We start from the raw sequence: 27586 nt of genomic DNA on the forward strand, positions 1-27586 counted from the left end.
CAGCTGTTTGAAGAGTTTATTTAACACAAACTAGCATAAAAAATATGCACTTTTAATTAAAGGATCATACATTCCATATACCTCTATACAATGTTGAGCACATCATCACCAGCACATGACCTGAACACCCCACAAACACAACACAGGGCATGTGATGTCAGAAGCAGGAACGGGGATCACAAAACTCAAAATAAATGAGGTCAAAATTGGGAAATTATAATAACTAACAGCTTCATGATCCAGATTTGAGATTCAAGACGCAATAATAGCTTCTCCGAACTTCAAGTTTACCTGTAAGCATAGGAAAACATACAACGTAATAGATAACAATTTCTGGTTCACAACATTTAGCAATGTTTCGCTATGTATTCCACCATTTTCAAGCTGGAGTGGCAGATAATGGTGAAACAATCTACATCGAAACATTGCTAAATGCAATAAACAAGAAGTTGTTATCCTTGTAGTTGTACGTTTTCTTATTTACTCACCAACTTCTAGAATGCCAGAAATATATATTGGTTGAATACAAAATAAACCATGCTCCTCTGAAAATGCTATCACCTGTTTAGAAGTATCTATTAGAGAAATTGATTCAAAACGATTTGAACAAAAAGCACCAGAAACTTGTAAAAAATTCACCTCCTTCATAGCAATATCTAATGTGACAAATTGATTCAATAGTTCTAAAAATTCTCTCAAGATGACATGAACCAAAACCACCCAAAAACATGTAGCAGGTTTATATATTTGTATTTTATTAATCCAGACATTAATGTTCCTATTTATAATTCATACATTTGTAGTGGTACAGAATATTACTCAACAGAGTTTAGGGACATGTTCACCATAGTAATATGGAAGAAACAGGTGATCCTTAACTTCTTTTGAGTAGAATATGTAAAGCAGTCAATTGTAATTCTACTAGAACTCCCTGACAAAAAGAAAGATACATTTGTAGTATACAATGAGAAAGTCATGTAAATGCTATTGAACATTACCAGCCATTACGCTCAAGGGAGACAACTCAGTAAAAACTCTACAGATGAAACCACCGAGTATGAGACTAATTTGAATATATGTACTATTATATAGAATGAAATAATGGGATAAAAGTTACAAAATACAGAAATTATGTACATCTGTGCGTTTCAGGAATAAAATCAATGCATGCAAATGAAAGTGAATTCTCTAAACAAAAAACATGAGGAGTTTCCCACTTGACGTGGAGGTTCCTTTATCTGAATAAAACAGGTATAAGTTTATGGACTAGTTGACAAGCACCATCTTTTAACTTCATTAGTACTGTTCACGAACATTTAACATTTCAACTCTTGAAAGATCAATTCAATTCCTCACAGCAAACAACCCGTCATTATTGGAGGTTGTAGGTTCCATACTTAGATGTCAATAAAAATTCCATTTAATAAATCAAGTTTGTGAATTTATCTCTTTCCTAGATGGCTACTTTCAAGATATATGCCTTAAACATGTAAATAAAAACATAAAACACATAAACTTTGGAGGTAAATATGGCATGTGATCCAATAGGAATGTCAATAAAATCTAAATTCAATACAACGTGATAAAACCAGGATTATGTAAATATATACATTCTTTCATTTCATTCTTAATTTAAGCTGCCTAACTATTCTAAAACATGGAACTAATAAGCACTTTTGACTGACACGACTACCACAATACTTCAACCAATGAATACCATTATTTAATTCATTCATTAGAACAAAACAGATGAGGAATAACATTCGGTATATCATTGACTACTATTGTTTATCTGAAATAAGACCTATATAAATGTAGATATAATTGACTTCAGTTTGTATTATTAATAAATGCATCTCTAAGCTTGACACAAATTGTGTAAAACAATATAGTTATAGCAGCTGTATACCAGCTTACTACCAGTAAGGGATGGACACCATCATGTGTCATCAATAGGCCTGTAAATGCTGCATGAGTAAGTGCAATATATTGGCACCGTGCTATGACTTCTGATCCCCTGAAGACGCCTTACTCCACCATATAATCCATTCTTCCTGATCAGTTGGGTTCTGACATAGAGGTTCTGACATAGAGAGGGTTCACATGTTCGTGTGCATCCTTAAAAGGTTTAACCATGATCTCATCGTCCAGCTTCGTAGCCAGGGAAGTAGTGGTTGAGGACGGTGGAGAGGCTGGTGTTGATGGGCATGTTGTATTTCTGAGGAAGCTCAAAGCGACACGCGGGGCAGGAGTAGACCTCGGCCTTGAAGGATCTCTGAAGACAGGACTGGAAGAGAGGACAACAGAAGGCATCAACACCCACAATGGCAGCGCAAGGCAACCTAAAGCCCTAGCAGTGGCCTCTTAATTGAAATACAACAACCTATATTATAGCCTTGTAAGACGGACAAAGAATGAAATAATGGCTTTGCAATTAAATGATTCCCTGATAATTTCCACTGAATTTGTCACATGTTGGCAATCAAGACTTCAAATAATTACGACCTTCTCTCGAAGCACCTGCCCCCTTTACAACACCAGAATATATATAGGAAGGGCCTTGACAACGTCCACTCGCCAATGTCATGGTAGGGGCATGATTCAACCATGACCGCCGGTGTCATGATTCAACCACGACCACCAGCCAGTGTCATGATTCAACCACCAGCCAGTGTCGTGGTAGAATGATTCAACCACGACCACCAGCCAGTGTCATGATTCAACCACGACCACATTCCTGACGACCTACCTTACAGAAATTGTGACAGCACTCCGGTGTGACAGGGACGTTGATGACCTACCTTACAGACATTGTAACAGCACTCCAGTGACAGGGACGTTGACGACCTACCTTGCAGACATTATGACAGCACTATAGAGTGACAGGGACGTTGACGACCTACCTTACAGACATTATGACAGCACTCTCGAGTGACAGGGACGTAGGTGACCTACCTTACAGACATTGTGACAGCACTCAAGCGTGACAGGGATGTTGACGACCTACCTTACAGACATTGTGACAGCACTCCAGAGTGACAGGTTTGACAACCACGTCCTGGCAGCAGATGCAAATGAAGGTCTCTTCAATTTTCTGGATGAATTTCTGGAAGAACATGTCGTGAGTGAGAGAAGGGTTTCACACCTCTTTTTTCAATATGATGGCACTGGACACTAAAGCTTCACACACTCTCTACATGTGGGGAATGTAAATGTTCTAACCACTAGCGTAGTCTCCACTCATCTTTCCCCAGAATTCAGAACAGATAACACCCACCCTAAGTGGACAGATGTCCACAAGCTCTCAGGACACATTCAACGTTAAGCAGTGAGTATGGTCTTACTGTAATACACCGCTCTTAGCAATATTCCAGCAATGTCACAGAGGAACATTAAGGAAACTTCTTCAGGTAACTAATCTCCCTTCCTGGGCCTAGTTGCACAAAGCGATCTTAGCACTATGATTATCAAAAGTCTTGGTTAAAGTATGGGAGTTACAAAGGACTTAATGCTAAGATTGCCTTGTGGAACGGGGCCCTGGTCCTATGGCTGTGTTATACAGTATGGAGTTTGGGCTGTAAGTGTTGGCTGTGTGCCAGGATGTGACCGACGTACCGGACGCCCCTCCTTGGCGGACTCCATCACTTCTTTCCACAGCTTCTCGTTGAGCTTGTCCTCCTTGATGTGGTCCATCTGCTCCGACTCGATCTTGAACTCTGACACCTTCGACTTCTTAGGAGTATTGACAGGGGAGTCTAAAAATAGATCAGCTGTTTAATACAGGGAGTCTAAACATAGATCAGCTGTTTAATAGAGGGAGTCGAAACATAGATCAGCTGTTTAATACAAGGAGTCTAAACATAGATCAGCTGTTTAATACAGGGAGTCAAAACATAGATCGGTTGTTTAATAGGGAATGTCTAAACATAGATAGATCCTCTGTCTAAATTGGGAAAGTCTAAACATAGATCAGCTGTTTAATAGGGGAAAATCTAAACATAGATCAGGTGTTCAATAGGGGGAAGTAAACATAGATCAGCTGTTTAATAGGGGAAAATCTAAACATAGATCAGGTGTTCAATAGGGGAAAATCTAAACATAGATCAGGTGTTCAATAGGGGGAAGTAAACATAGATCAGGTGTTCAATAGGGGGAAGTAAACATAGATCAGGTGTTCAATAGGGGGAAGTAAACATAGATCAGGTGTTCAATAGGGGGAAGTAAACATAGATCAGGTGTTCAATAGGGGAAAATCTAAACATAGATCAGGTGTTCAATAGGGGGAAGTAAACATAGATCAGGTGTTCAATAGGGGGAAGTAAACATAGATCAGGTGTTCAATAGCCCTGAGGTATCTAAACATTAGACCAGCTCCCATACACATGTATCACTATTTCTAATATACAGCTAGGTTAACACTAACTTCAGTGAGTGAATGTTGTTTTACGCCAGTCAGCAAAAGTTCAGCTGTATCACAGTAGCTTATTAACTTGTAATCAAGTTTGGGCTGGACATACAAGAGGGTGTTAGCATGAGGACGGCCATTAGTGTACAACGACCAGCCTGTCCCACGTGCTGCTCATCTGTCTGTCTGTCTGTCTGTACAACATTGGGGTACAACATTGGGGCACTGTTCTCACACTTAATTCTGTATATTACCCTCTGCTTTCCTCTTCTTGCGACCTCTGCCCTTGGGTGTGGCCTCGGCAGCCTCCTCCTTCTCTTTCTCCTTCAGAGCCTGAGCCTCCTGGTAACCATCCGGGTACTGAAACGTATCAAAACAGCAAGTTTATTTTTGGTATCTTGCAATACGATTCGTATCACAATACGGACTGATGATACTAGGTACCAAGTATCAGGTGTACCTAACATGCCTAAGTATCGATGAATCGTTACCATGGTTACAGCCCTATTTATTTTGTAGTAAAATGTCATGCCCCTTGACTTGGAAAGCTCCCCTCAGGGGTGATGTTACAGGAGGAAGGAAGACATCAGTCCTGGGACGGCTCTTGTGTAATGCAAGATAAGAATGCTTTTCACAGTTGTATTTTTCGGCAGATTCGTAAACCATGTCTAAACAGAAGTCTGGCCTTACATGCAAGACGTTGACTCTGTCCACACTGAGGTCTCTCATTTCACCCATATCTTTGTAAGAAACTACCACTACATTTGGACTTAACTTCACAAATGCTGACATTTCACAAACATAGATCAAGGAAATGCATTATGATATTGCCGAGCTCTCACCTGCATCTCAAATCCCATCTGCTTGACGCGTTTCTTGCCAGCAGCAGACCAGGGTGGCGGTGTGGGGTCGTCTCGACGCAGCAGGTAGCGCCACACCAAGAAGCCGGACTTGCCAGACTCCGGCCAGTACTTCACAATCTGCAGACAACATTGTCGATACATCATTTAACGTGCACTCGCCACAAGCAGTCACTTAAACGTACATCACAATCAGCAGACAACATGATCGACATATTAGTCAACATTCACCAGACACAAGCAATCTTCTTAATGCTATGAATAGTAACTTAGTAAATCATCATGGTCACAAATCTTGAAACTATAGTACATGTTTGAGGCGATTCTTTGATAACAAGAGTTTGCCACTAACGTGGCTACATCCCCCGCTCCTGTTGCAGAATTTATGACATAATTAAATCTAAACAAACCGTAACCTTTTTTAACCGAGGTGGAACTTGTCATGGAAATTGTAAAGAAAAGAAGAGTTTGGAACCTAAGTCCATCTTGTTGCCATGGAAACGTAAAAAATAAAAATGTCTAAAATTTCTATATAGCAAAAGGCACCAGTTCAGCATGTACCTGACAGACCTGCACAGTTTGATGAAAAAATATTGAACGGTTTATGAGTTATGCTCCAGAAATGTGACGGACGGAGCCCGTTTCTATATCCCCTGCCAACTTTGTTGGGCGGGGGATAACAATATGTCAATCCGCCTTTTTTATTTTGGTAATAAGCTTAGGTCCACGAACAAATGACAACCGATCATATTTGAACATGCGCACCCACCTTGTAAATACCGTCGTAACGATTGCCATCTAGCGGTGCATACTTGGAGTGTCTGCTGCCCTTGCAGTTGCGGACAACTCTGACTGGCTTCCCGTCTCGCCAACCCTCCTTGGAATCTCCACCTGTCTTCGCGTTGATGGGTGCGTTGCAGTTCTTGGCCAAGGCTCTGCACATACAGCATACTGAGTGCATAAGCATTCAGCTGACATCAAATTAACATCAACATGAAATGACTGAAAAGATGGGATGTTGAAGTTTCAAGTCGACGCTATCAACAATGAAAAGATGGGATGTTGAAGTTTCAAGTCGACGCTATCAACAATGAAAAGATGGGATGTTGAAGTTTCAAGTCAACGCTATCAACAATGAAAAGACGGGATGTTGAAGTTTCAAGTCGACACTATCAACATAGCACCAAGCAGAGATGCCTCAAAGTAACAGTATATAAACTGTAACAGGTGTTTGCATCCTGCAGTAATAGAAGCAGTCCTTTGCCACCATTTCCAGAAATCCTCACATACCACCATGCATTTCCAGCTACGTACTGTTACCATGGTTACCTTTGGGGAAATACTTTGCTTCTTCACCCACAACCAGATCCAGTACCTCACAGACAGTTAACATAATGACAGACAGAGCTCTCTGCTTCAAGTTAACGTTATTTGTTAGAATTCATTATACAACGGACACACTATCACCTCCACACAACCATTTCGAAAACACTATGACAACACAACACAGAGTAACATTGTAGACTTACAACGGTCAACTTCACCGATATGATTCACATCAGAACACAAGTACATCCAGAATGAGAATTATCTCCCTTACGTTAATCATAAAGAATCTATATGCATTTCCAATCTAATGACATAACTCCTCCTATTGTCAAAAGATTCTCATATCTTGTCAAAATGAAGTAAAAAACAAAAAAAAACTACTTTCATTAGATCAAAACTTACCTGCAGAGATTTAAGCGAATTGGTCCGCAAAACAACAACAAACAACAGTATAACTACCTACCACCTTGACAGTCAGGATACAATGACCTGGGAAATGCCAGCCAACTACAACTGGCTGCTTGGGGGGAATACAGTCAAGTCTGGTTAATCCGACACTTGTTAATCCAACAATCGTCTTTATCCGATACTAATGATGGGAACCGACTAAATCAGTGCTATTTAGACCCATGAATCCGACAGTCTCGCACTCTGACTGACACACCTGGATTGCAATGAATTAGCGAAATCACTAATTAATCAGTGATCAGTGTACCCCATGGTCATCTGCCCGCGAGTACACGGCCCGTGTTTTGATGCGAGACAAGTCGGTTAGTAGCTGCTTATTACAACGGCTATAGAGACAAACTTGCTTAACAATAAACAATTAATGCTTTAAATAAACAAAACTGGATTAATCACAAGCTTAGATTACCCCAATCTCATTAAAATCAGGTACAAATTTTTGCTACCACCGAGGACTCCAAATTACAGGTCACTTCAGAACGAACTTGCACCAACCAATGAAATGACTAACAGGAAGTTGTCATTAGCCACTAAGAAAGCAGCTTTCTTGAGCTTTGCGGTAGCAATTTCATACTGGCGACTTCCATTCCAGACCATGCTTTTTCCGTAACATTTGTTTTGTGTTTTGTGGTAAGCCTTAGAGGTTGCGTGATTAGAAAACATATCGCTGACAACTTAACATAACCATGCGCATGTTTCATTATTTTATTACTTGTTTGTATTATTATCTATCATGTAGTTGTCCGATTTTCGATCACGACCTTGACATACTCGTTAATCCGACATAATCATATGCAACCAACCATGTCGGGTTAACAGGACTTGTTTGTAATGAGTCTTGACCAGAAACTCCAATGACTGATACTGCGAGCAGCGATCCCTGGCAATGGGGTACGGTGACATGCAACTTACAAGTTGCTGAGACTCACCAGCCAATCAACTAGTCGCCCCTAAGACCATCACAGGTGGCTGGGGACCAACGCCAACCTGGCATCCCATTAGTGTTGTCTTACATCACCACATCCTGTTTAACTCTCTGTGCAAATAAAGTGACCTTAAGGATGACCTTGACTTGAGGTGTATAAAGAGATTAACTGTACACCTTACTGTCTCGGAAACAGAATCCCAACAGATGAACTTGGTCAATATGCTTCATGTGTGAGCAGACAGGAACCTTTCAAATGCATTGAACTTACTTGTTCATCCTCGTTAGAACTTGATCACATGACTGTTCTGCTGTGCGCTTATTGCCAGAAAGGTCACGACCTCCACTTCCTGTGTACGTAAACTGATCTCCATCATCCTGCAACAGCATCCCACACGTGAGAACAGCATCCCACACGTGACAACAGCATCCCACACGTGACCACAGCATCTCACACGTGACAACAGCATCCCACACGTGACAACAGCATCCCACACGTGACAACAGCATCCCACACGTGACAACAGCATCCCACACATGACCACAGCATCCCACACGTGACAACAGCATCTCACACGTGACCACTGCATCCCACACGTGAAAACAGCATCCCACACTTGACCACAGCATCCCACAAGTGACAACAGCATCCCACACGTGACCACAGCATCCCACACGTGACCACAACATCCCACAAGTGAGAACAGCATCCCACACGTGACAACAGCATCCCACACGTGACAACAGCATCCCACACGTGACCACAGCATCCCACACGTGACCACAGCATCCCACACGTGACCACAGCATCCCACACGTGACAACAGCATCCCACACGTGACAACAGCATCCCACACGTGACAACAGCATCCAACATGTGACCACAGCATCCCACACGTGACAACAGCATCCCACACGTGACCACAGCATCCCACACGTGACCACAGCATCTCACACGTGACAACAGCATCCCACATGTGACCACAGCATCCCACACGTGACGTTACATAAGAATCACACACGTTACATTAGCATCACTCTCGATCCCCCATCTTAATCAAGTCATTGTGGGATATAAAAACATTTGTATCCCACACGTGACAACAGCATCCCACACGTGACCACAGCATCCCACACTTGACCACAGCATCCCACACGTGACAACAGCCACACGTGACAATAGCATCCCACACGTGACCACAGCATCTCACACGTGACAACAGCATCCCACACGTGACAACAGCATCCCACACGTGACGTTACATAAGAATCACACATGTTACATTAGCATCACTCTCGATCCCCCATCTTAATCAAGTCATTGTGGGATATAAAAACATTTGTAAAAAAAACAACTCTTGTATAAAATATTAGTGTTTGGGATTCTTGAGCACACTGACAGACATACATACCTTATCATCCTCGTAGCCTCCAGACAACACAATGGAGTACGCTCCCTCATCCTCGCGGCCATGGATGCCAGCAACATGGGGACGATGACAGCCTGCTTCGCTCACCTGACAGACGCAACAATCTTATACTAAACAGATACAGCCTCAGAAATGCTCTGAATTAAGCAACATTTCAAGATGTAACTAACCTCAATTGTAGGAACAATTCAGTCTATGCACATATCACTCAAGGGTTCATATCGATGTTGAATTTGAAGGGTTCATTTTATCAACATTGTATTTGAAGGGTGTCATCCTTGTATTTGAGAACTGTTCAATTCTATGAACATTTTGTTTAAAGGGTTCAAAACGATGCAGAAATCATTTCAATGGTTCCATTCTATCAATGTTGTAATCTAAGGCTTCAATTCCATGAACATTTTGTTTAAACAGTTCCAACTTGTCACTTGTGTTACAGGGACCATGAGAAGCCACTGACACTTCAGTCAAGACATACCTGTACCCTGAACTTCCACATCATGCCGACCTCCACACCAGGCACAGGGCCGAAGTGGTTTGGCGGGACAAGAGTACACATCTTCGTCCGTCCCACACACGCCATACCCTGAAACAAAAACAGCTCAATCAACATCGGAACAACACTTCAAGATCATGACTTTAGCAATGGACATTTCTCTCTCTGCTTAGTATGTTAGTAAGGACATGTTTTCAGAGTTACATTTACAGCCTACAGTCAAACCCCCTACACCCTCATACAGGTGTACTCCTGCAAGATAATAAAACTAACACATGTTCCTTATCCCACATATATACAAATACAAAAATATGAATGCAATTTTCCACCTGTAACTGGAGCACTCCACTGGGAAAATATTATTAAGTTTATCATACCTTTCCCCAGTCACGACTGCTTTTAGAAGTAGCAGATGCCATCTTGGATTTCTTCTTGCTCTCCTTCAGTTTCTCGCCGGCCTTGACCACGCTGCTGGTGTCCACCTTGCACGACGGACAGTACCTGGTGGACCAAGACATAACCCAGTCACTTCTAGGGCTGTTTATTTACCAACCTAGAAAGCTAATGCTTCTCCCTCCTATCTCAAGTGTACAACATGTACAAAGCTGGCAAGTATCGTCGGATAATAGGTTTTAAGACATCATAGGTTTTTGGACGCCCACGTTTATCGCAATTACTCGCGCCATAACAAGGGGTGTCGCGTCACAGACAGTGTAGATACTCAGATGATGTCTGTTTCAAAGATAAAGTCGTCTTTTATAAGAGGGTAGGATGTTTTACAGTTGTTCTTTTGATTAATGAGAAAATAACAAAAGTTTCTTTAGCGTCTGAAACCCATAACACGGGGAAAATTGTTGCAGTAACTGTCACACGTTCTAGTCTGTTGATATTTCGCTGGTAAAGAAATAGTTTCTAATCATTCATGTTTTATTCACAGGATGAAATGACATCGCATACATTCAAGTTCGAACTACTGATGCATGAAATAAAGCCAAAGGTTACTCAATGACAAAGATACAGTATTGTGAACCAGGTGCACTAAAGCCTAACATACTGTGAACCATGCCCACCAACATCCCGAGATCAGCCCACCAACATCCCGAGATCAGCCCACCAACATCCCGAGATCATCCCGAGATCAGCCCACCAACATCCCGAGATCAGCCCACCAACATCCTGAGATCAGCCCACCAACATCCCGAGATCAGCCCACCAACATCCTGAGATCAGCCCACCAACATCCCGAGATCAGCCCACTAACATCCCGAGATCAGCCCACTAACATCCCGAGATCAGCCCACTAACATCCTGAGATCAGCCCACTAACATCCTGAGATCAGCCCACCAACATCCCGAGATCAGCCCACCAACATCCTGAGATCAGCCCACCAACATCCCGAGATCAGCCCACCAACATCCCGAGATCAGCCCACCAACATCCCGAGATCAGCCCACCAACATCCCGAGATCAGCCCACCACCATCCCGAGATCAGCCCACTAACATCCCGAGATCAACCCACCAACATCCTGAGATCAGCCCACTAACATCCCAAGATCAGCCCACTAACATCCCAAGATCAGCCCACTAACATCCCGAGATCAGCCCACCAACATCCCGAGATCAGCCCACTAACATCCCGAGATCAGCCCACCAACATCCCGAGATCAGCCCACCAACATCCCGAGATCAGCCCACCAACATCCTGAGATCAGCCCACTAACATCCCGAGATCAGCCCACTAACATCCCGAGATCAGCCCACTAACATCCTGAGATCAGCCCACTAACATCCCAAGATCAGCCCATTCCTCACCATTCATCATCATCCGGCACGGTCTCGAGGGGTGGGTTGAGGCAGTCGAGGTGATACGCCTGGTCGCACTCGTCACACAGGATCTGCCGGTCTGGGTTGTCCTTCCCCCCACACACGCAACACGCGCAGTGTTTACACTTCCTGCGGGGGTTGTCATGGCAATGGTCACACTCCGGCTTGTTCTTACCTGCCAAACATTCGTCTCATTACAAAACTGTGACGTACTTCACCCTCCACCATTTCTCTGTTCCACATTATTCAACAGGAAAGGGGTTTGCATTATATGAAACACAGAAGCAGACCCATACTCAGCTTTCAACAGAAATCACAAACCATTTTGACCAAATCAGGTGGCAGCTGACCTCACCAATACCATGTCAAGTCATCTTGTAATCCTAATGCTGTCAAAAGCAGCACAAATCAGTGCTGTGCCTCAAGCTACACTAACATGTTAAAGCACATCATGTTTAATGACATCACTTCTAGTCAGGGAAAACACTCCTAATGCAAGACAGCCTCAGAGGAGAAAATCCCATGTCTGTAGTTACACAAAAAAGAAAGGCATATGCACCTCAGGTTCGGTTTTGGAAAACACAAGTTTAATACAAGATAACTTTTAACAGAACCTCTGATGCATCTAGCTACCGCTATAAGAACATTTCTATGCACTTTCGGCTCAATGACCTTGACCTCAATCTGAGCCAATCACATGCTTGATTCTATTTTAGTTGAAAACAAAGGCATAAGCTCTTACAAACTATATCCTACAAGCACAGGGATTGGTTCACTACACAAGCAGGGCTACCTTAAAAATGACATCAGTGACCTTGACCTGCACTCAAGGTCGCCCCAAGTTGTACCACCTCAATGCCGCACATATAGGATGTTCATCAAATTTAATCAAAATACAATGAACACTTCCAGAGTATGGTCTTGAAAGTGAATTTGACCTTCAATATCAGTTGCAAGTATTTCAAGAACATTACAAAGGAACATCCGGCAGATAAACCAAGTATGAATTATATGGGCATGAAATTTACTGTACCAATGAAACTATTGCAGCTGTGAAGACATTGAAAGCAGGTCACCGTGACCTGTCATCATTTATAATACATACATATTCATACAAGACACCTACATGCATTAGAGTTTTATGACAACACATTTTAATTCAATTATTCTAGACAGCTCTAATGACTAGCAGTATATGCCGTGATGTTTTCTGACAAGGGGGCCTCTATCTACAGCACTGCACAGTGTATTGATTGCAAGGGGATGTATGTACTACCGTTTCACAAAAGCCAGTCTGGCTCAAGGAGACATCTATTTATAGCACACACATGGAAGACAGCTTCCGCCATGCACAAGGTCTGGAACTGGATGAAGGTCTAATGTGGACATACGTTTAGCAGGTGATATTGCTGGATTGTCAGCATCCCGGGTCTCATTGAGTTGAGTGCCTGGCTTCTCGATACTGAAGATCTCATCCACGAATAGAACCTTGCAATCCTCAAGGGGCATGAGGTCAGCACTGAAACAATTCCAACATGAGGTCAGGTCTGAAACAAGTCATCAACATTAGGTCAGCACTGAAACAAGTCATCAACATGAGGTCAGCGCTGAAACAAGTCCAACATGAGGTCAGCACTGAAACAAGTCATCAACATGAGGTCAGGTCTGAAACAAGTCATCAACATGAGGTCAGCACTGAAACAAGTCATCAACATTAGGTCAGCACTGAAACAAGTCATCAACATGAGGTCAGCACTGAAACAAGTCATCAACATTAGGTCAGCACTGAAACAAGTCATCAACATGAGGTCAGCACTGAAACAAGTCCAACATGAGGTCAGCACTGAAACAAGTCATCAACATGAGGTCAGCACTGAAACAAGTCATCAACATGAGGTCAGCACTGAAACAAGTCATCAACATTAGGTCAGCACTGAAACAAGTCAATCAACATGAGGTCAGCACTGAAACAAGTCCAACATGAGGTCAGGTCTGAAAGAAGTCAATCAACATGAGGTCAGCACTGAAACAAGTCCAACATGAGGTCAGCACTGAAACAAGTCCAACATGAGGTCAAGTCTGAAAGAAGTCAATCAACATGAGGTCAGCACTGAAACAAGTCATCAACATGAGGTCAGCACTGAAACAAGTCCAACATGAGGTCAGGTCTGAAAGAAGTCAATCAACATGAGGTCAGCACTAAAACAAGTCCAACATGAGGTCAGCACTGAAACAAGTCCAACATGAGGTCAGGTCTGAAAGAAGTCAATCAACATGAGGTCAGCACTGAAACAAGTCATCAACATGAGGTCAGCACTGAAACAAGTCCAACATGAGGTCAAGTCTGAAAGAAGTCAATCACCATGAGGTCAGCACTGAAACAAGTCATCAACATGAGGTCAGCACTGAAACAAGTCATCAACATGAGGTCAAGTCTGAAAGAAGTCCAACATGAGGTCAGGTCTGAAAGAAGTCCATCAACATGAGGTCAGCTCTGAAACGAATCAAACATGAGGTCAAGTCTGAAAGAAGTCAATCAACATGAGGACAGCACTGAAACAAGTCATCAACATGAGGTCAGCGCTGAAACAAGTCATCAACATGAGGTCAGCGCTGAAACAAGTCCAACATGAGGTCAGCGCTGAAACAAGTCCAACATGAGGTCAGCGCTGAAACAAGTCCAACATGAGGTCAGCGCTGAAACAAGTCATCAACATTAGGTCAAGTCTGAAAGAAGTCAATCAACATGAGGACAGCACTGAAACAAGTCATCAACATGAGGTCAGGTCTGAAACAAGTCATCAACATGAGGTCAGCGCTGAAACAAGTCCAACATGAGGTCAGCGCTGAAACAAGTCATCAACATGAGGTCAGCGCTGAAACAAGTCCATGAGCATGAAGAATCAAACTCACGTCCTTGACATGACAAGCCACTGCATTAACCACGGTGCTGCCTGACTTCCCCTAGAGAAGCATGTAAAGCATCAATGATCTGTAGACTGATGCTTTAGCTGCTGTTCAAACCTAGTGGAGAAAATTAATGGAGACTGATTTGTCAAGGACTATTCATTATTTACAAATATGAAGCCTAATACATTCACTGTTCAAGTGATGGTTTTCACTCTGCCCCCGATCCTCACCCGATGAAAACAGTTCCTAGCAGTTCTTTGACTGTTCGTGTGTCTCGTTTCCCGGAGACGATGCAGTCGTACCAGAACCCCCTCTCTGCGTGGTCATCGTAGTTGTAGTTGACCAGCACGTGATCTCCACACTTGATCTCACCCAACTTCACCTTTTCCCTGGCTCGGGGTCTGATGTTATTGGAGCTGACCTCGACTACATCTTCCTCATACCTGTATTAACATGAAACACTGTGTCACTGTGTGGATGTCAATAATACATTAAATGGAAAAGCAGGTATCAGATGGTATTGGTGGAATTTATGAGCACTGGTATGGTGCTGACAAACCTAGAAACATATTTAGGGTGAACCAGGATTAAAACCAACTATCGTCTGTACTTGGAATGCCCAAGGGACGCAACTCTGCACAGCAATTGTGGCACCTAAGACAATTGAGCATTACATACTCCTAAATCCACATAAGACCTTTAACATGTTTAAACGGTCCTTTGCCCACGCTGACATGACCAGTGTTATACTGGACAATAGATCCTCCGTCCTAACCATGCCAACCATGCCAAATGCAACAACATTTAAACTGACCTCGAAAGAAAATACAGAGTGCATCCACTGGGCCCTATATTTAGGATGAATGATTGGGTTTCACAATTTGATACCATTACGAAAGTATATTTCCGTACATGATCTTTCGAAACATTAACATTAAATACACTAATCATGCTGATGGCTTCACTGTCTTCTTTTGCTCACACTTGTAGTTAAAGTTGAGGAATTCCTTTTCTTTATTATAACTAACATCCTCTGACCATGTGTAATATCTCAGCTGTGGTTTGTTTGTACAATGAAATGCATCGACCAAGTCAGCGAGCCTGACCCCCACCCCCCTTTTTAGTCGCCTCTTATGACAAGCATAGTCGCCTTTTACGAAGCATGGGTTGCTGAAGACGTATTCTACCCTGGATCTTCTTGGGTCTGTCAGCTGTGGTAGAGTACTGTATCGGTATAGACTAGGGTGCAGTGTGTATTCCAGTGCCGCATGGCATAATAACAAGATTGGCGAATGTTTTTCAGGGACGAAAATTTGAGTAAAAACAAATCATCTGGCTGTTACCATGGTTACATAAGTCTAAATTGAGATACTTTCTATCTAATGTGTCTGTCTGTATATAATGAGCAGTTAGTTTTAGCTTAATCATTGTTAATTTTATATATTTAAAACAAGAGGACAAATTCATCAATATTCCCCACAATGGTTAAATACTTGTTGTGAATGTCAACTAGTTGTTTTGTTTTTATCATGTTTATAAAACCAAACTATCAAAAGGCACCAATTTACCACTAGACCTATCTATATGCCAAGTTTGGTGAAGAAATATTGTATGGTTTGCGAGATCAGCTCCGGAAACAAGCACTACCCTAATTTCCAGCTTAAGTCAAAGTGTTTGCCATGGAAACACTAAAACAAAATTCGCGAAAATCACAAACTATCAAAAGGCAGCAGTTCACCACAGGACCTGTCTTTGTGCCAAGTCTGGTGATGAAATATTGAATGGTTTTCAAGATCTGGCCCGTAAACATCTTGAATGGATTGACGGACTGATGGTGTCTATTTTAAAACCTCCTGTAAAACGAGTCATGGGGGAATAATAATAATAATAATAACCATATCAATGGAACAATCTGACCTGTCTGTGTCAACACTCTCGTGGTTGCGGAAACATTGTTGACATGTAATAGTCAATCTACAACAAATATGACTTTCAACTAGTATTAGCTACTATAAATGAGTTTGGCGTGACGGACCGATGTACCGATAACTTCACACGATTTCTACAAAATTATGTAAACAATATTGGTAGAAATTTTGAATAAAATTAACAAGAAAGATCATGGTAATCAGAAGATGACCAATCCCCCCGGCCCCCACAAATTTGAAAAAAAATATAATCATCTGACTGTTACTTAAGTCCAACATTTCTATCTAATGTGTCTGTCTGTATATAATGAGTAGCCATTGAGCTATCAAAACTATACCATGGAATTGGGATTCGGAATTTTGTATTTCTATGTCAGGTACGCACCACTATGAACAGAGTCAAAATCAAACTTGTTGGCATGGAAACAGAAAAAAATCATAAATTCTAAACACCCCTAAATAGCAAAAGGTACCAGTTGACAACCTGGTATTCGAGAAATGGTACGGACAAACACACCACTATGAACAGCTTCAAAGTCAAACTTGTTGCTATGGAAACAGGAAAGAATTATGTTTTTTAGAATTCCTTAATAGCTAAGCATGCTAAAGGCACCACTTCAGCCCTTGATTAATACATGTACCAAGTTTGGATGAAAAATGATGAATAGTTCTTTAGTTCTGCTCCCGAAATGACACCTACCACCACACTTTTGAGGCTAAGTTCAATTGTTTCCATGGAAATGGGAAAAAATAAAAATGCCAAAAATCCAGATGTTAATGAATCTGAGAGTACCCAATACAGCCTACAACTTGGGAACTTATAACAAAAAAAATGTTTTTCTTGCAACTTACCCTTCAAATATTAGATGATACACGTATCCGTCAGTTGTCTTTGGATTGATAATGTCTTTGGATGATTCCAACTTTTCATTTGCATTTTCATCCACACCTTTCATTTCAACATTTGTGTCATTCTCACTTTTTATACGTTCCTTGGAATTTTCACTAGAGTCTGTTATTCCAGGAGCATCTTCTGTGTTTGTGTCTGTATTTTCACTTGTTACCTCTCCCTCCTGAGAATCAGAGTCGTCTCGTTTTACGGGCGTGGTAGCTCCACCACAATCCATCACTTCATGCTTAGCATTCACTTTTGTCTTGTCTTTTTCCAACATACTTTTGAACTCCGCATTTTCACCCAGAATAGTCCGTGACGTGGATGCAGAGATTTTGCTAGTGTCTGATTTTGATGAATCACCGTCCTCTTCTTTGTCATCTTTCTTTTTTCGAATTTTCAAGATCTTTGCCTCAAACCATGCCCCAATGGTAACGTCTCGAGCATCAATGACATCACCAAGCTATGAAGAAATGAGATTGAAAATATCACAACGCCAAAACCATATGTTGAAGCTAAAAGCTATATGTGGTCAGGTTTCTCAAATCAACACTGGGCCCGATTGTACCATTAATTGATACCTTTCCTCGTGTTGGTTGACCAGCTAGTGACAAGTCGAGATAAACTGCATGGGGATAGTTTTGATTTTATCTACTTTTGATAGGACATTCTTCTATATCATTACCAATTTTGAAAAATAATCTTCAAAAGGTCATTTTGGTTGCCAATCAATGTCCGAGGTGCCTGATCTGATGTGTTTGTTTTTAACATCACACTCAGCAAAGTTCAAGGTACATGACAGTGGTCTGTAAATCAATCCTGGACCAAAAAATCCAGTGATTGACATCAGCATCAATCAACACAACTATGACATACAATCAACCAGTTCCAAGAGTCTGATCACCCGATCCATTTACCGTATTTTCTTGAGTATAGTGCGCACTTTTTTTCGAAAAAACACAGCTGTGTAGAAGGGGGTGCGCATTATACACGAATTATGAGTTTGGATGTTTTTCTCCCCCATGGAAAGACATTACCGTGAGCACGAAACGCCGGAAATACCATGTCAACAAATCCATACTGAAGTACGCAAAATAATTATATAATTACACTGTCTGTCTATAAAAAGTGTTCTTTGTATTTCTGGACTTATGTTTGTAACTTACTTTATTAATTTTATTCAAAATTCCTTATAATATTGTTTTTATTAAGTTTGGCGAAATCGTGTTTGAAGCGATCGGAAGATCGCAAAACTCACCGTTATTAACAGCAACCACAGTCAGAATACCGCTATTGACGCCTTGAAACGAACTTTAGTTGACAGAGAATGGATACATATATCATAAATGACATACTTTGACTCGTTAAAAGTCATATTTGTTTTTGTTTGACGATTCTATGTCAACATGAAATTCTCGCGCTCACGTGATCCCGTGCGCGTGAGCCTTGACGGTGAGTGGTCAGACATGTTCCATGTAAAAAATAATACCCGGGAATAGCGATCAGCTGCTTCGCTTAGGGTTATTATTATTTTAAATATGTTTAGTAAAGGCTGCATATAATTAAGAAAATAATGGAATATATTATTCCTGATAAATAAAATAGTTTCAGATACAATTGTTGCCGATCCTTGCATTAAAAATCCTATAAAGTTATTTCATTGGGTGTGTCTTGACCGAATCACCGGTCGATTCCAAGAAAACGTGTGTACAGCTGATTGCTGTTTTCGGCTTAGTTTACGAGAAAATACACAAGGTAATCTTAATCCCTAGATATAAAACAATGCCTAGCAGAACAATCAATACTATTTAAACGGTAAATAAACATGTCTGGTGATTTTTTATCTCAAATTTCGAATTTGTACTGACGAAGTTTCTCAGCACCCGTTCGTTTGCCGGACTTCGCTGAAAGGGTACGGTGTAAATTTTTTCTGCGCATAATATTCAAATTTCTTTTTTTCCAAAATATTGAACCCGCTAGAGGGGGGTGCGCATTATACATGGGTGCGCACTATACTCAAGAAAATACGGTAGTAACTCTTACGACCAGCAGACAAGACAAGACTCCTCACTGGTGCAATGTCAACCAATCTGAAACCTGCACAATGTTTGTTTGTTTGTTGTTTAACACAACACTCAGCCATATTCCAGCTATATGACAGTGGTCTGTAAATAACCGAGTATGTACCAGACAATACAGTGATTGATGTCATGAGTATCGATCCATCAAGCAAGTCACCGAGTCTGATCCCCCGATCCCGTTTGTTGCCTCTTACAAGCATGGGTTGCTGAAGACCTATTCTACCCCGGATCTTCACGGGGAGCAATATTTGAGACACCATCGTTGAGTAGCAGTCAAGGCCAGAGGCAACACTATATTTAACTTCTTGAGTACACTATAAATGGTTATGGTTGAAAACACACTGAAGACTTATCTGCAGGCCTGAAGCCTGGTAACATGACACTTGATAATTCACCAGTGCACAGAGTTCAATATATGCCCCAGTCACAACCACCATCCTTGTACAACACACACGTCTCACCTTGTACAACACACGCGTCTCACCTTGTACAACACAGGCGTCTCACCTTGTACAACACAGGCGTCTCACCTTGTACAACACACGCGTCTCACCTTGTACAACACACGCGTCTCACCTTGTACAACACACACGTCTCACCTTGTACAACAGAGGCGTCTACCTTGTACAACACACGCGTCTCACCTTGTACAAAACACGCGTCTCACCTTGTACAACACAGGCGTCTCACCTTGTACAATACAGGCGTCTCACCTTGTACAACACAGGCATCTCACCTTGTACAAAACACGCGTCTCACCTTGTACAACACAGGCATCTCACCTTGTACAAAACACGCGTCTCACCTTGTACAACAGAGGCGTCTCACCTTGTACAACACACGCGTCTCACCTTGTACAAGACACGTGTCTCACCTTGTACAACACAGGCGTCTCACCTTGTACAACACACGCGTCTCACTTTGTACAACACACACATCTCACTTTGTACAACACACACGTCTCCCCTTGTACAACACACGTCTCACCTTGTACCACACACATGTCTCACCTTGTACAACACAAACGTCTCACCTTGTACAACACACGCGTCTCACTTTGTACAACACACACGTCTCACCTTGTACAACACACACATCTCACTTTGTACAACACACACGTCTCCCCTTGTACAACACACGTCTCACCTTGTACCACACACATGTCTCACCTTGAACAACACACAAACCTTGTACAACACACACGTCTCACCTTGTACACACTGTCTGAGCAGTCCTCGTCTTCTGCCTCGCAGCTACTAGAAGCGGTCTCTGGCTTGGGGGATGGAGGCTGAGGAGGGAGAGAGAGAGACGATGTTAGCTCAGTGTCCTCTCAAGTCAACAAGAAAACAGCATTATCCCTGTCCCCCGCCACGGGGCAGATTAGAATTTTGTTTCTTCACATAGTACTTGTAGTTTCCCATTGAAGGCAGGATGGAAAAATAAACATGCGTACAGTCGACAAAGTCATCCCTATCCCCCGCCCATTTTAACACGTTATGGTCCAAAACCAGGTAACTGACCAAACATTTCTCTTAAACCATGTCAAAATAGCTGCAATGGAAATTCTAAAATAAACATTTCTAAAACTCTTCAATATCAAATGGCACCAGTTCAGTATGTGCTTTATATATAGACATGCAATGTTTGGCAAGGAAATATTTCTGGAAATAATGCCCAGTAATACAAATTTCTTAAATTCATAAACAGCAAAAGGCAACAATTCAGCACGTGTCTGATAGATGTAGAAAATTTCAACCGGAATCGAACCCTACCCTTATAGTTTTCTAAGTCCAACTTGTTGCCATGGAAAGGTAAAAAAAAAAAAAAATTCTAAAAGTGCTAAGTATCAAAAGGCAGCAGTTCAGTATGTGTCTGGTAAACATGCAAAGTTTTGTTAGAAAGTATTGAATAGGTTTTGAGTTATGCTCTGGAAACAAACTCTACCCTACAGAACCAAAGTCGAACTTGTTGCCATGGAAACATAAAAAATAAAAATGTCTAAAATTCCTAAAGAGCAAAAGGCACCAGTTCAGCATGTGTCTGACAGACATGCAAAGTTTCGTAGAGAAATATTTAACGTTTTCTGGGTTATGCTCCGGAAACGATTTCAGGACGGGCGCGCACCAACACACACACACAGAACCCATTTCTATATCCCCTGCCAACTTCGCTGGGGCGGGGGATAAAAACATCTAGCAAGGGACGTAACTCTGGAAAGAAATCATTGAAGGGACCAACTTTTGGAACTCAGTCTTGATAAGTATCTATCAGATAAGCTTGCAAAGTTTCATTAACAGAATTCAGTTTGAGAAAAAATGTCTCCATTGCAGACACTTCACTAAGTACAAAAACATGAACCAAGGGCTGTTACTGTGAACAAAAATAATGTATGGCACCAATTTTCGAAACTCAGTCTCTTAGAAGTTGAAGAGTTTGGAGCAAGGGCCCTAACTCTGTAAAAATGAATTTTAGACGCCAATTATCAAACTCATTTCAGATCAAAACCAATAACATCAGAGTGTAAATATTCACTTCTCCAACCTAAATAGTTTTTGAGAAAATTTGTCCCCATTGAAAACTGAGGACGGATTGAAGAAATTTGTCCCCATTGAAAATGGAGGACGGATTGTAAGAAGGATGGACAAACTCTGTTCCCATAACAAAAAAAGAAATGAAGTGCCAGCTGGCCAACAAGTGACAAAAAATGTGGGTTTATTTTCAAAAGGGCAGCCAAACAAATTGATGATCCTTTCTCTTAGCAAGGCAAGTCAGGATGCTAGTTTGGAATATAACAATTTATGCCAGTACTGAAATTGATTTTTTTTGCACTGTCTAAACATGCTAAATGCAAATTCAAAGTCATTAAAAAACTTCCCACTTCGGTTGAAAAACAACCAAAGACATTCAGCCAATCACTACTCTTGGCGAATGTAGTCGGTCAGGGACGATATCTCAACCATTGAGCTCGCTCTTTAACTTTAACTTTCATGAATTGACTGTAGCATCACAAGATTGTCTCTCTTTTCCATGCTTTGTTTTGGTAAAAGACTAAATATCATCTGTAAACACAACATGCTACAACCAAACATTGGTAACCTGAAATCATTAATCTAATATACTGTGCAAGACATACCGTATTTGATGTAATAAGCCCCCAGGGCGCTCTCAAAATTAGAAATAGGGGGCCCTTATAAGAATAAAATTTTGATGAAAAAAAAATATGCTGACAGCCTGAAATGATACAAAAGAAAAGTCTGTGCATATTATACACGACAGATATATTTTTCCAGAATTTAATTGCCCATAATTAAGGGAGCATATAACACACATGTGCGTATTATACACGAATAAATCTTGTGTTTACTGATCAATCAACATGATCAATAGGGGTGCTAATTGGGATTGTTCACTAGCCAATATGTTAGCAAATATCGCTGTGGGTGCTTATTATGTCGAATACGGTAGTAACCATGGTAACTTGGTCCCTGAAAAAGCTTTGACCATAATCATAAAGTGGGACTCAACTTGCCTCAATCACAGCTCCAGATAAGCTTTTGGTGTTGTGGGTATTTTACCCATGCATTTTAAAATCATTGGGTATCAGTAATTCTATCTGGGTATTCAAATTTCTGTTACCCACTAGTTTTAACACATGTGGGTATTGAAGTTAAATATTTAAAAACACAATTCATCTACTCCCTGCAAACTGGTGTCGTGTAGGTTCGAGAGCTTTATAGGACTCAAAAATACCACGATACTTCCACAAAAAAGTGCGATGGCAAATGGTCATGATGTAACTGTCATCGTGGAGTTTGGCAAGGTTGACGGAATGCCCCTTTATAATTTCAAAATAAGTTGCTGATTTGCTAATCGAATACACAGGGTTGCTTCAAAATATTTTGATGATACACACAAGTTTTATTTTTGTAGCGTATCTGTAATGTTTGTTTCGTATTTGATGCGCTTGGATTTTATTTTACTGTGTATTTATGCATTACTGATGCGTATCTTACGCAGATACGCAGCTTATCTGGAGCTCTGCTCAATACTAGATAACTGAATCTAGGATGCTCCCAGGAGTAAATGAGGAACTTCTTTAGGCCCTGTGGCCATTCACTGGCCTTACACGTTGTACCCATTGGAACGTAACGGGGGCCATCAGTGTGACTAACTGATGCAAAAACAACTTGGCTGCATCACTGTACGATTGTTGTAGGTCAGTGTTAAAGAATGGGAGTTACGATCAACTTAGCGCTAAGATCACTTTGTGGAACGGGGCCCAGGGCTTAATGAGGTTTCAACTAATTGTTACATGTCAGTTGTAAGTAACCATGGTAACACAAAATGCATGGTTTCTTTTATCTCACCTTCTGGTTTTCCTTATCCGAGCTGTTTCCATCTTCTCCGGCGCTCGAGTAGCCAGAGCTCTGACTGTGTTTGTCCGCGGGATCTGACGCGGCTTTGATCCCTGGAGTAACCAGCAACTGGATCAAGTCGTTCACATTCACGCCATAGTCGAACAGGGTGTGGGCATCAACAAGCTGAAGCAACAAAGTGTTGGCAGTTTGAAAACATGCACTTTGCAGGAATGTTGTAACAGTGGCACGGCACTGTAGCTCAACTGACGCTACATTTTTTGTTTATTTGTTGTTTTACACTGCACTCAGCAATAATCCAGATATATGACGGCTGTCCGTAAAATAATCGAGTCTGGACCAGACAATCCAGTGATTGACATCATGAGCATCAATCCACGCAATTGGGATCGATGACAAGTATCAACCAAGTCAGCGAGCCTGACCACCCGATCACGTTAGTCGCCTTTTACAACAAGTATAGTCGCCTTTTACAGCAAGCATGGGTTGCTGAAGACCTATTCTATCCTGGAAGACACTACATCCAACAGATAAAATTAAGATAGTTTAAGATAATTTTATCTGTTGGACGCTACATCATAAGCTCGTTCAGTCTTGTCAGCATTGAAGCCATTCTGGTGGTCACATGATATGTCCGTGTTCAGGTACACATATCATGGATAAAACAAATGTTATTTTTTCCAAATAGCATCAGGACATTTTTCATGATTTTATCACATTTTTATAGGGCATTCTTCTTCCATCATTACCAAGTTTAAAAAGAATCTTTGCATTGAGGATGACAATCAGTATGATCAGTCAATGTTTTGGGAAATGAACCCATAAAATCAATTAATGCTTTTGTTCACATAAATGATGACAAAAACTTTGACAGGGCTTCCTAATTTAAAAAAAACCCTTAAGATCCTTCAGTATACCCTCAAGGCAATGTGGACCCGTTAAACCGCCTGCCACCCACAGAGCGATGATCCCCCATTGTGTGGGACTGTAGCAGTAAACTGGTTCTTGTCTAAAGTAGGCATATCCTGATCAACCATTGTCCAGGACAAGTAGATCTAGGCTTACAGCTTACAGCAGAGTAACATTAGCATGTTTTAAGGAATAAATTATTCTCAGTAGTGAAAAAAGCTTTCAAAAACCTGTTTTGTTCTGACGATGTAGGCGACAATTTCCCTCAAAGGAATTGTCACAGTCAGCATCAAAATAAAATGTTTTCAAAATGACCTGAGGTCATGACGCTCCCAAGGGCAGTGCGACCTGACACTCGAGTCCTGAAGCGCTTGTTTTTCCCCCATGATTTTCACATATCCACATAAACTTACAATTGGGTAGCTCTAACGTAAAAAACTTTGTTGGACCAGAACATATTTATTAATAATCTGATCTCGATAATTCTAATGACTTAACAATAAAGTTTCCAGAAGGAAATAAGCAATACTCGTTTTGCATACGCGCAAAGTCAATAAAAGTAGATCAACAGTTATTTTGCAAAGAAAACAACTGCAATCAAGTCAATTCTGAAGCAAATTTAGCAACCTGTTTTCCTCGAAAAAAAAGACGCTGTGTTTCCACGGGGGCTTCGAATGGATCCACTAATTTTTGACGCAGCTCCTCTATTTTAGTCAATTTTGACAGGTCATCCACACGAACAGTCTTCTTCCCATCTATGCTTCGGACCTGGATCCACATCGTGGCTTGTCTTTTCAGATTTAAACCACTTGTGCTATTACTTAGCCCGAGCACACAGTGTTGACAAACCCTTTCCTGCTTCACATGGAATACTGGCGGGAAAATCTGTCACATGGTACAACAATGTTCTATTTATAGATATTCATTCAAAAGGTGGAATTGTAACACCGAAATTGGAATGTGTGTATATATATATATTCACCCAGGTACTCATTGTTCACGATAACTAGATCATCATATTGCTGTAGTGTACTTCTATCAACTTCAGAGAATGCAAAACCGGTTATAAATCTAATCAGTCGACTTTGCATGTTATTCTGGAAATGAGAAGTGGCTGTAAAATATATCAGGGTCGTAAGTCGCCCAAAGTTCGTTGAAGATAACACTGGCAACCCTTTGTATCATTACGTGTAGCACGGAACTATATTTGGATATTAGGAAGCTGGGTTATAATTATGGACGGGACGCGGGTGCAAGAGTATTACATCAATGTATTTAACTGCAGTGTGCCTGGTAAACTGAGGTTTTCTATGTTTATTCTTTATATTTCAGGTTCGTGTTATTACTGCGGATACGTTGGTCATGAAACACTTTGGTAACAATTCATAACATTTGCAATGCTATTGACGAGTATTGTGGTTAATTCCAATGTGTACATCAAAGAACTGTGTTATTATATAATCCAGACATTTTTTGTGTCAAACTGTATTTTGTTTTCAATAGTTGAAAGTAATGTACCCATGAAGATCCGGGTTAGAATAGGTCTTCCACAACCCATGTTTGCTGTAAGTGGCGACTATGCTTGTGGTACGAGGCGACTAACGGGATCGGGTGGTCAGGCTCGCTGACTTGGTTGATGCATGTCATCGTATTCAAATTGCGTGGATCGATGCTTATGATGTCAATCACTACATTGTCTGGTCCAGACTCTATTATTTACAGACCGCCTTCATGTTGAGTGCGGCGTTAAACAAGAAAGAAAGAAAGTACATACATGTAATTTCAAACGTCAAATATTTCATGGGGGCCTTTCTGTAAGGCTCTTTCGGACATACACTATTTTTGTACTTATGTTTAGGAGACTTGGGAAGATATCCTGAATTGAACAGGTAATGACAAGTAAAACCAGTGGACCCTGTTTTATATGACACGATGTCACAGACCTATAGTCTAGTGTAAGGTGTCATGCCTTGTTAAAAGATTTAATGCAAAGTTATGTTTTTTTACCAAATCTGAAACAATTTTGGTTTGCATCAGACAAAAGACTCCTGTTAGTGTTCAAATGGGTTAATTTGCCATACTGACTTAAGAAAATGTGTAATTTCATTAAAAAAAAATGAACATGCCAAAATGTCAATTTGCAAATCAATAGCGTGTGTGTCCACCTCTGGTTGCGATGCAAGCAACACAGCTTCGTCTCATGGAATGGACCAGGCGTCGCACATAATCCTGTGGGTAATCTGTCCATATCTGCTGGAGCATGTCTCGAAGTTCCTGGAGTGTCTGTGGAACATGTGGTTGACGTCGAAGGCGCCGATCCATCTCATCCCACATGTGCTCGATTGGTGAGAGATCAGGGGAGCGAGCCGGCCAGGGAATGATATTCACGTTGTTTTGTTGAAGAGAAACCTGAACAAGTCGAACAATATGAGGCCGGGCGTGGTCATGTTGAAAGGTAATGCCTGGGCCATGACGACGCAAAAACGGTAGAACAACAGGGCTGATGATCTCGTCGCGGTAGCACTGTCCATTGAGATTTCCCTCTACCACTATCAAACGGGTCCTCTGTTTTGCTGTAATCCCACCCCATACCATAACGCTGCCGCCCCCGAACCGATCTTCTTCCAAGACACAATGATTGACGTAACGTTCACCTCGACGTCGGTACACTCGAATCCGTCCATCGCTATGGCTGAGGTGAAAACGAGACTTGTCAGTGAATAGAACTTGTCCCCACTGCATGGCCGTCCAGCG

The 27586-nt window shown here is 41.4% G+C and overlaps 1 protein-coding gene across 1 annotated transcript; it reads right to left on the reverse strand.

The window, feature by feature from the left end:
• Nucleotides 1-51: 51 nt before the first annotated feature.
• On the reverse strand, nt 52-25686 carry LOC139479260 (E3 ubiquitin-protein ligase UHRF1-like). The gene is made up of 17 exons (XM_071262125.1): nt 25460-25686; nt 23915-24088; nt 20758-20835; nt 17427-17929; nt 14877-15089; nt 13128-13255; nt 11725-11911; nt 10288-10411; nt 9893-10000; nt 9397-9501; nt 8256-8362; nt 6035-6200; nt 5248-5385; nt 4660-4765; nt 3616-3755; nt 3008-3106; nt 52-2287 (listed from the first exon to the last, which is right to left on the reverse strand). The coding sequence occupies exons 1-17, from the start codon at nt 25610-25612 to the stop codon at nt 2141-2143; spliced, it is 2676 nt and encodes an 891-aa protein (XP_071118226.1). The 5' UTR covers nt 25613-25686; the 3' UTR covers nt 52-2140.
• Between the last annotated feature and the right edge of the window lie 1900 nt (nt 25687-27586).

The sequence above is a fragment of the Haliotis cracherodii genome, unplaced genomic scaffold (genome assembly GCF_022045235.1).
Source record: "Haliotis cracherodii isolate W230 unplaced genomic scaffold, xgHalCrac1.p SCAF_4, whole genome shotgun sequence".
In the NCBI taxonomy this organism is placed as follows: Eukaryota; Metazoa; Mollusca; class Gastropoda; order Lepetellida; family Haliotidae; genus Haliotis; species Haliotis cracherodii.